The sequence below is a fragment of the Zophobas morio genome, unplaced genomic scaffold, assembly GCF_036711695.1.
Source record: "Zophobas morio isolate AGI-343-1 ecotype UQ-CSIRO unplaced genomic scaffold, CSIRO_AGI_Zmor_V1 ptg000018l, whole genome shotgun sequence".
NCBI classification, from domain to species: Eukaryota; Metazoa; Arthropoda; class Insecta; order Coleoptera; family Tenebrionidae; genus Zophobas; species Zophobas morio.
This window is the reverse complement of record NW_026972123.1, coordinates 2,851,359-2,862,334: the sequence shown is the minus strand read 5'-3', so window position 1 is coordinate 2,862,334 and position 10,976 is coordinate 2,851,359. Positions and strand designations below refer to the sequence as shown.

The following is a 10,976-nucleotide window of genomic DNA, read 5'->3' as shown; positions in this document are numbered from 1 at the left end:
AACGTTTGGTTTCCCTTTTTCTTCAAAAATTAAAAATGGTTGTTAAAACATATTGCTGCTTTTAGTTATAGATAAAAATCTAACAAGACCATATCATATCCGTTGACACTTGTGATAATTTACTTTAAGAAATTCTAGGGATAACCACAAATAGAACAGCGTTCAAGTGCCCTGATTAAAGACAAAATTATAAAAATGGCAAAATTATGGACCAACAGTATATTATTATACAAGTTGCACAAGACGCTCTATTGGCGCACGAGTATTTTGAAGCACGACGAGCGAAGCGATGAGTGCTTCAAAGACACGAGTGCGACGATGCGTCTTATGAAACGAGTATAATACACTATTTTTTCTACTTTGCGCGTTATTTAATCAAAAATTTGGTAAAATAAAAAAAAAGGATTAACAGAAATGCATTTACAAAAGAACTAATAAAAATGTGTTACAAACTTGTTTGTAAGATAAAATATTACAATTGAAAGCAATAGCGCAAGACATCTTTCAAAGAACTGCCGCCACTTTATTGGTGTTGTTTCCTGAAAAAGTCTGCTTTCGGCTCACCCATTGTGTGGATTTTTGTGAAATTACCGCAAAACAGCAAGTTTAGGTTGTAGGTCACATACTCTTATTTTAGGCAATTAGGCAATTATAAAGTAGGCTCAAATAAAGTTATTTTTTGCGAAACACATTTATATCTAAGTTTTATGTAAATGCCTTTAACAGGAACAAAAAGGCAAACAACCTAAAGTCCGGGCCCTAACAATGAGATCTGTTTCGATACGCAAATGGGTTTCGTAAAGAGTTAATATAACAGCAAGTAAAAATAATGAAACCATTACTTGCTGCTAAAATTTTTTGGATTATTTTTACAATTCTGTGTAAAGTTGTATGTCATAAAACCACGGTTTTCTTGCTCTAGTGCAATATTATAAAAATTTCTTAATTCACAATAGTGAAAAATACTTAAAATGCATTCGTTAAAATATTTAACTTTGTGGCCGCCTGGAAGTAGGCAACCAGTTATACATACATAATGCAGCCACCGGATTGGCAGTTACACCGCGCAAGCCTAAAGAGGAAACGCCACGGTGGAAACGTAAAACAGACTCTCTTCTTCTCCGACCACTCACCGTGTGCAGACGTCCTCTCCCCTTCAAGACCTCCACGTGGACATACACATACACATACAACCTTGGGCCGTGTTATCATTTTTGTAGTTGGTATTGTAAATAAACCTGTACTAAAACCGTTTCCGTTAGTAATTCGACGACAACAATTACAATTGGTGACCCCGACGTGATCGAAGAACTACGGGTACGAACATGCCGACTGCCGAAGAACTGCAACAGCAACTCGAAAAACAGCAAGAAGCCATCCGGAAGCTAGAGCAAGAACTCGCCAATACTCGAGCAACCAAAACCACGGGAGATGAAGAGCTGCTCAAGAACCTCGACGAAGTAAAGGTCACATCGTCGAACTTGAAGCTACCGACATTTTGGCGACGCGATCCAGCGTTGTGGTTCGCACAGGTTGAAGCACAGTTTCACACCGCACGGATAACCTCGGACCAGATGAAGTATTGCACCGTGGTAGCGGCGCTAGACTGCAGCACACTCCAGCCAGTCACAGACATCGTAGCGAACCCACCAGACAAAGAGAGGTACGACACAATTAAGAAGAAACTGATAGCCGCCTACACCGACTCACAGGAGAAGCAGCTACGAAAGCTGATAAACGAGATGGACCTAGGGGACCGACAACCATCCCAGTTATTCCGCGAAATGAAGGCACTCGCGGGGCAACATATGAATAGCGAAGTCGTAAAAACGCTCTGGCTACAGCGACTTCCACCACATGTCCAACTCGTGCTGTCTGCCAGCGAGGGAGTACCGCTGGAAAAGATGGCAGAAATCGCGGACAAATTGGCGGAAATACACAGAAGCAACGCTATGGCTTCCAGTATCAACGCGATAGGCGCCACCAGCGACACGACGCGGCAGAACACCATCGTACCAACGCAGGAAACTAACCTCATTACGGTAATTGCAGACCTCCAGAAACAGATGGCGGCCTTATCGGTAACCGTAACTCATCTAAGCAACACGAGAGGGCGCAGTCCACAAGCACGGCAAAATGACAGCCGAAATCGGTCAAGGACACACAGCAGGCAACGCACGGATCAAAATGGCGTTTGTTATTACCACGCCAAGTTCGGTGTAAACGCCCGAAAGTGTTTCAAACCCTGCACGTTTGTACAGCCGGAAAACTAGAGGCGCCGTCGGGTATCGAGGCGGTACACGACGACGCGCGTCATCATCGTCTCTTCGTCACGGATCCCAAATCCGGTATCAGGTATCTAGTCGATACCGGAGCAGAGGTCTCAGTCCTGCCGAAAACGTTTTCAGGTAAGGCTCAGTCACAGACACAAAATACACCCGCCCTATTTGCAGCGAACAACACACCCATCCGCACGTTCGGCCAGAAATTCATGGTGGTTGACTTGAAGCTACGCAGAACTTTTAAATGGGTTTTCATCCTCGCGGACGTCGAGAAACCAATAATAGGGGCCGATTTTCTCGAGTACTACCACCTCCTACCGGACCTGAGAAACCGGAAGCTGGTAGACCCCTTGACACATCTCTCTTCCCCTGGTTTCGTATTGGCCTGCTCCGTACCACGTATTACGACGGTGGCAAAAACCTCCAGCTACCACAACCTGCTGGCGGAATACCCGGAATTGACGAAAGCACCACGTCCGGGAAGTCAAATATCCAGCTCCGTAGTGCATCACATATACACAACAGGCCCTCCTGTAGCTGAAACACCACGCAGACTACCACCGGAGAAACTCAAGGCTGCCAAAGCTGAGATCCAGTACATGTTGGAGCAAGGGTGGTGTCGCCCCTCCAGCAGTCCATGGGCCAGCCCACTGCACCTCGTACAGAAGAAGAATCCTGGGGAATGGCGTCCTTGTGGGGATTATCGGAGGCTGAACGGGGTAACAATCCCAGACAGATACCCCATACCACACATCCAGGACTTCTCGGCCAGACTAGAGGGAAAAACGGTGTTCTCCACGATAGATTTGGTACGTGCTTACCACCAAATTCGAGTGGCCGACGAGGACATCCCAAAAACTGCAGTGTGTACGCCATTCGGTTTATTTGAGTTCACAGTGATGACTTTTGGCCTACGCAATGCCGCGCAAACTTTTCAAAGACACCTCAATAATGTGCTCAACGATTTAGACTTTTGTTTCGCATATATAGACGATATTTTAGTTTTTTCCGCGAACCCAGAGGAGCACGTGCGACATTTAAAAACGCTTTTTGAAAGACTGAAGCAACACCAAATCGTGGTTAATGCAGCAAAGTGCGTGTTCGGGGCAAGTGAAGTGGAGTACCTAGGACATAGCATTTCGACTCACGGGACCCGTCCAGCAACCGCGAAAGTGACGGCGATAAGTGACTTTCCTAAGCCGCAAACTGTGAAGGACTTACGAAAGTTTCTCGGCATGATCAACTTTTATCGTCGCTTCGTCAAAAATGCCGCATCTATCCAAGCACCTCTACATGTGTATCTGCGAAATTCGAAAAAAAATGACAAGACGCCAATCAGCTGGACCAACGAGGCGGAAGAAGCGTTCAGCCAGTGCAAGAGCGAGTTGTCCAGTGCTGCGCTGCTAGCACACCCTTCCGAGAACGCCTCATTAAGATTGACCACCGATGCTTCGGATACAGCCATGGGGGCTGTGTTGGAGCAGGAGGTTAAAGGCGACTGGCAACCCCTGGGATTTTTCTCAAAAAAGTTGACCAACACCCAACGAAGGTACAGCACGTACGACCGCGAACTGCTCGCGATATACGAAGCCATCAAATTCTTTCGCTACATGGTAGAAGCGAGAGTCTTCACGGTTAGAACGGACCACAAGCCTTTGATTTACGTGTTCAAACAGAACTCAGAGAAAGCTTCCCCGAGGCAGCTACGCCAACTCGACTTCATCAGTCAGTTCACTACGGAGATAGAACACATTCCGGGCGAAAACAACATGGTGGCGGACACATTATCCCGAATCAGCGAAGTTCACACGGCAGCAGTGATCGACCCGGACGAACTCGCCTCCGCCCAAGAACAAGACCTGGAGTTGAGAAACCTGCTGAATTCCAGTACCAGTTTGAAACTCCAGAATCTCACACCCATGAATTCGGATACGGCGATCTGGTGCGACACAGCCACGGGGAGAATTCGCCCCTACATACCCCTCCACTTACGAAAAAGGGTATTTGACATGGTACATTCTAAATCACACCCAGGCGGCAAAGCCACATTCAAGGCGGTACATAAAAGTTTCGTGTGGCCATACATGGAACGCAACATAAAAAAATGGGCGCGCGAATGCCTTCCTTGCCAGCGGTCAAAGGTGAGTAGGCACACTAGAACACCCCTAAAACATTTTGAACTTACAGAATGCCGATTCGAACATGTACACATGGACATCGTTGGGCCATTACCACCATCACAGGGACACCGGTACTGCCTCACGATGACAGACAGGTTCACCCGATGGCCAGAAGTAATTCCCATGACGGACATGACGGCGGAGACGGTGGCGAAAACCTTTTACGCAACCTGGGTTGCGCGGTTCGGTTGCCCCCACCGTATTACAACTGACCAAGGCCGGCAGTTCGAGGCCACACTGATGTCTGCCCTCACAGACCTTTTGGGCACTAAACGTTGCCGAACCACGCCATACCGACCACAGTGCAACGGGATGATCGAGAGGTGGCACAGAACGATCAAAGCCGCCATCATGTGCCACGAGACCAGTGACTGGTACGACATCCTACCTACGGTGCTGTTAGGTTTAAGGACAACAATCAAGGACGACCTTCAGTGTTCCCCAGCCGAGCTGACTTACGGCACGCAACTACGAATCCCGGGGGAATTTTTCTTCGCAAACGACGAGCCAGAAGTCGACCCCAGCAATTTCGTCGACAAGCTGAGGCTCCACATGCGCAACGTCCGACCAAGACCAGCAACCCACCATGGCCACCACAAGACTTTTGTCCACCCAGAGCTGTCTGACTGTTCCCACATCTTCCTCAGAGATGACTCAGTCAGGAAGCCACTACAACCACCATACACCGGACCACACCACGTATTACGACGTACAGACAAGGTGATAGTGATAAGCATGAATGGAAGAGAAACCACAGTGAGCCTGGACCGAGTAAAACCGGCTTTCATATCGGCAGAGTCCTGCACTCCGCCTCATGTGCAGCCCCCAACGCAACAGGTCCCGACAACACCTGCGTCGACGAGCACCACTACAAGGTCAGGAAGAACAGCCAGGCCACCAGTGAAATTCCGCGACTACGAAACGTAGTCACTGGGAGGGGACTACTGTGGCCGCCTGGAAGTAGGCAACCAGTTATACATACATAATGCAGCCACCGGATTGGCAGTTACACCGCGCAAGCCTAAAGAGGAAACGCCACGGTGGAAACGTAAAACAGACTCTCTTCTTCTCCGACCACTCACCGTGTGCAGACGTCCTCTCCCCTTCAAGACCTCCACGTGGACATACACATACACATACAACCTTGGGCCGTGTTATCATTTTTGTAGTTGGTATTGTAAATAAACCTGTACTAAAACCGTTTCCGTTAGTAATTCGACGACAACAATTACAACTTTTTCGTCTAAGTCTGGCAACATATATATTTGATTCCAGTTAATTCTCTCAGCATCTTTATTGGAAAAATCACTTATGTCCAAATTTTTAAAACTTTTAGTAAATTTATGATTAGTTATCTCGTTATAATTATTAAAACCTATTATACAATGAATACTGTTATGGTCGGCTAGGGCAAAATCAGATCCCCAAACTTAATAATTTCAACATTTGAACTAAGAATAATTAGATCTATGAGAGATTCGCTATCCTTAGTAATCCGCGTGGGAACATTGGTTACAATCAAGTTCAAATAACAGAGATTTTAGAAATTTAGATTGTTAAAATTAGTATCAGGTGGTCTGTAAAATGTACCTACGGCACTCTCTTATGAGTTTATCTTAAGTTTAATTAATAAGTACTCAATAGAGCTATCAGAGGTTTCATCCGAACAAAATTTTAAAATTTCAAATTTAAGAACAGACTTAACACATAAAGCGACACCTCCACCTACTGTGGCACGATCCTTGCGAATGATGCAAGCATTGCAAGCTAAAAGCTATGCTAAAAGTATCGTCTGAAACATCCGGTGGAAACCATGTAAATATGTTGTCAAATTGCGTTGAAAATAAAAATTTATCAAATCGACAAATGAATGCAGGCAACTCAACATACAGACTTGTATATTTGCCTTGAAGGTTGATTAATAGTCGTTCAATATTATAATAAACACACTACAGTTGACGGTTAGATTCATAACCTAAAGATTCGCACATTTTTTTTATCTCCACACGTATGTACAACGAAGAATGTGTACTTAATGTAAGTTCCGAAGTCGAATGTTAATATGCTTGGCAAGAATTCCCTCTGTTCTTCCGCATGTGTTATTTTTGGTAATTTTGACAGAGACAGTAAAATCTAAACAATAAAAGTAAAAGTAATCCCACCCACTCCGCTCCACAATTTCGTTGGCTTTTACCATTTTTACTATACTTAATTCGAATCCACGTTTTTTTGTTGATCACTCATTTTATTGAACGAAATTGGGCCTAATTTTGACATTTAACAACAATAGAGAACTAATATTTAAGATGTTAAAATGGTGGTATATTGATATAGTACCATATGATCGAGAAAAAAAGTCGTTTAGTAAGCATTGAAATTCAATGTCAAAAACTATGTTGGCAATATTAATAACACGTTTATCTCATTATCTTTAAACGAAACAAATAACACGGTGTTTCGTTACCGCTTAGTTGGTTTAACCTGACAAGTTTTGGAAAAACTCTTCACAACTCAAGTATTAGTTCTAGAGTTGCCTCAAGCAGTAATTCCCTCAAATGACGAACGGCCGTTACATAATATGTCGACAAGTGGCTCACAGGTAAATCTATACACAAATATTTTTCATTTTCTAAGTTACAATTCCCAAGCCTATAGAGGTCAATCAATTTTTTTTTGCCTTTTTCACAGAATAACAATAGCCCTAACCAGTTTTATCAGAACCTCTTGGACCCAAATGACCCCTCTTTCGTAAGTTACTTTTCCACCATTACGTGTGTTTACAGTTATAAAAGCGTTATTTTTCAACCTACAGGTCTTTAAAAAACGTCCTGGAACCACCGACGACGGAGGGCTATTCGAAGAACTTTACGTTGCACGTTTGTTGTTGAACCTGATCAACAATGAAAAAATTACAAAATTCAACGTGTGGTCAAACCACCCTGATTTTGGATCTATGGACGACGCTGTCTTTGACGTGGATTCCCAGGATGTTAATCTCAAAGGGACGTATGCAGTGCAGTTGAAGTACGCAAACACTGGAGGAATTTTAACCAAACAAGCATTAGCGGCCAAAAAGGGGGATTTTAGCGTTATGAAGTATTTCGAGGAATATCGACAAAAAACAACGACTGTTGGAACTTTCAAATTCATTCTTGTTACTAACAGAAAGTTTGACGTTGACGATAAAGAACTTGTAATGGAAAATGACAATGTGAAGTTTAACGTATCCATAAAGAAAATCAAGAACAAGAAGAAGCACTTTCGGTTTGAGATAGCAGACACAATAATACAAACGCTTTACAAGACTACGAAAACTTTTTCAAAAATTTTACTTTAGTTACCAACTACGACACCGCTGATGCAATCAAGGAAGATATCAAACAGGTTTTTGTGTCAAAGTTTAGTTGTCAAGACGAACTCATTTCCAAGAACTACATAGAATTCGTAAGAAAATGGAACCAGGACACAAATTCCAAAACTACATTGCATTTATCTTTCGTCAAACATGTGGTTGCGTTGTTGATATTATCGCCGACACGATTTCTTTCTTTTGAACCAAAATCCGAAAACAAAAAATCTAAGCTGTTGAAAAAAGCTATCTCAAAATTCGACGTTACTTGTCTTTCTACTGAAAGCTACCTCAAAATTAAAAATCTGTGGCACTGTTTCAAGGAAAGACAGTCGGTGAAGAATTTGGAGTATTTGAGAAGAGCAAGACAGTACCAAATAATTGGATCTAGCGTCAACTGTTTGAGAGACCTCAATGACGAAGAATGGACGAAATTTTTGTGGTTGTTGGGTAAATGCCCTTTAGTGGTAGAAGACAGCGAGGCAACTCGGAAAGCTATAGGTCTCTGCGAACGAAAAAAGTTTATCGTTTTGAATGCTAAATCGCCTGGAGGTTACAGCACTTTTCATAATTTGCTAAATCTGAAGAAAAGGAAGAAGATTTTGTACAAGAGGATACTATCAACCTTTACTTGTTCTATACAAGGTAAACGGGAGATTAGTTTGGGGGATTTAATCGACAAGGGGGAAAGAATTGTTGGTATTTTGGACGTAGACAAACTCGTGGCGATGTTGGATAAAGCACTATTGATAGGTAAACCAGAGGATCTTCCACCGTCACCGATCTCCAGGTTTCTGTCAAGGAATATTATCAAGTACGAGTTCTTGGAGGAGATAGATTTACCGCAAAGTCTAGTAGTGCTCAGTTGTGTGTCTCCAATAACTGCATTCAAAAATCAATTTCCAAACATAGAAGCTATCAGGATGGAGGAGTTTTTGACGTACGAAAAACCCTCTATCAAACAAGACGGGTTCGTGGTACTAAGCGAGAACGACATATCAAAAGAACAATTCGCTACTATATGTAAAACCGTTCCTCGTGGACACTGTTGCTACCATTTGCGCTACGTTTCCTCCATGAACGGCTTTGAATGGGTCAGAAGTTCAACAAACCAAAACTTACATCAATTTTTACTAGGTGGTACTTTCATTGAAGAATCAGAGCTGACGCGGTACGAAGACAACATCAATCTCGTGTGTGCTGACCCCGGTATGGGAAAAACCACCCTTGCAAAAACTTTGAAAAACACCACCGTTCCAACAACCTGGAGCGTACTCATTTACGTCAATAATCACTCAACTTACTTTCGCCGAAAAATAGACAACGTCGACGAGTTCAAAGCGTACATTGCTGAAACAATCAAAAGCCAGAATAGCAATTTTGACTTTGAAGTAATAGAAGCTTTGTTTGCGGAAGGGCGCGTCAGGTACTTTTGGGACGGCTTGGACGAACTGAATAACGACGGGTTCAAAACAGTCAAACGCATTATCAATAAATTGTCAGAAGCTGAAGACGCTCGCCACTGGATTACTTGTAGATACCTTCTGCGTGAAGACCTAGAGGAGTACTTCCACGTTTTATCGAGGACGTTGAAGGAGTTCGACGAAGACGACCAGAAAACGCATCTCAAGAACAGGTTAGAGTGTTCAGAACTGGACGAGATTTTCGTCAAGATAAGGAACAATATTCGCTTGTTTCCGCACAACGACATTCTGGGGATACCTTTACAGATATATATTTTGACGGAACTGTTATTGAGGGATCGCCACAAATACAATCGTTTATTGGATGAAATTTTTTCAATCGCTGACTTGTACGAACGCTTCGTCGAGGAAAAATTTTACTTCCACTTTAGAGAGAAGGAAGGGATCGAGGACATAGAGAACGCGAGCGACATGATCCGTAATCGATACTTTAACGTAAAAGATAAGCAACTGGATTATTATAAAGCGTTGGCTATGCGGTTGTACTTCGACGAAACGGTTTTACAAAAATATAAAGTTAGAAGAGAAATCAGCACCAGTAAGGATCCTGAAGGTTTTATAACCGACGTGAGTGACCAAGCCTGTCCGAAGTTCTTCCACAACTCTTTCGGCGAATATTTGGCGGCTGCTTACCTTGCAGAGCACGAAGAAAAAGCCGTTCACATCCAAAACTTCACATTTGAGTCAAAATACAACAATATTCGGTTTTTCTTTGATTTGATTTTGGCAAAAAAATCGCCAATTCATGTCGCAGTTTTGTATAAGAACCACCACCTTCTGGAAAATTTTCCAGATGAAGAGTTTCGTAACGTGGATGAAATCGGTAGAAGCGTGTTGAAAGTCGCTTGTTTGTGGTGCGAGAGATATCAGTTGGTAAAGTTCCCTGTCGACAGAAATCTTTTTGTCGTTAAGGCGTCACCACAATTTCGCCACACGAAACCTGACCCAGAAGCAAATAGAAAAATCCTTGATTTATTGCTACGGAAGTGTGACGAAGAAGAAATTCGGCAGGTCTTACACCAGGAATCGCTGTTTCACGAAACAAACTTCATTCGAGTTTTACCCGTAACGGTCTTGACAAAAAGGACCAACATCGAAACGAAATTGTTTTTAAAAAACATAGATACGATTCTACAGTACTGTCTTCTTTTCGACTACGAAGACTTGATTGATATGTTCGAAAAAAACCAGTATATATCAATTTGTTTGGATAGTTCTATTCGTATGCAGTTCGGGCAATACAATGCGAGACAGGTGTTGAGAAAGAGAGAGCGAAGAAGACGAGAAATTCTTGACAGAAAATGAGTAAGATCTTCTCCAACGCGCTTGCCTCAATCTCGATTATAAAATGGTGAAATTCTTTATACGACACGGCGCAAATTTGAATTCCGTAGATTCTCAATGGAAGCTATGCCATGTGTAATAGTAATTTACACAACAAGTTCGGGAAGCAAGCTCACGAACGTGTTATGTACAATAATTTTTGCAACGAATAAACCTTTAAGCTGAAGAAATTAACGGTGAGTTATTTATAAACAACGGTATTGACAGCGCCGTCAACAGGTGACACAATTGGAAAAATTTTACTTTTAAAAAAGTTGTCTTAAAATTCTGAAAAAATTCAGAGACATAGATCTCGACACGCTGATTCCAAAAATATAGGGTGTGGATGGTCACGGAG

The 10,976-nt window shown here is 42.9% G+C and overlaps 1 protein-coding gene across 2 annotated transcripts; it reads left to right on the top strand.

Moving 5' to 3' along the window:
• Positions 1-6,422: 6,422 nt before the first annotated feature.
• LOC135131035 (uncharacterized) lies at positions 6,423-10,803 on the top strand. Of its 2 annotated transcripts, XM_064058552.1 has the most exons (4): positions 6,423-6,499; positions 6,985-7,061; positions 7,151-7,210; positions 7,275-10,803. In XM_064058552.1, the coding sequence occupies exon 4, from the start codon at positions 8,540-8,542 to the stop codon at positions 10,598-10,600; it is 2,061 nt and encodes a 686-aa protein (XP_063914622.1). In that variant the 5' UTR covers positions 6,423-6,499; positions 6,985-7,061; positions 7,151-7,210; positions 7,275-8,539; the 3' UTR covers positions 10,601-10,803. The 2 variants fall into 2 exon arrangements, with proteins under 2 accessions (XP_063914622.1, XP_063914621.1); XM_064058551.1 differs by lacking the exon at positions 6,423-6,499 and having other exon boundaries at positions 6,952-7,061.
• Positions 10,804-10,976: the final 173 nt, after the last annotated feature.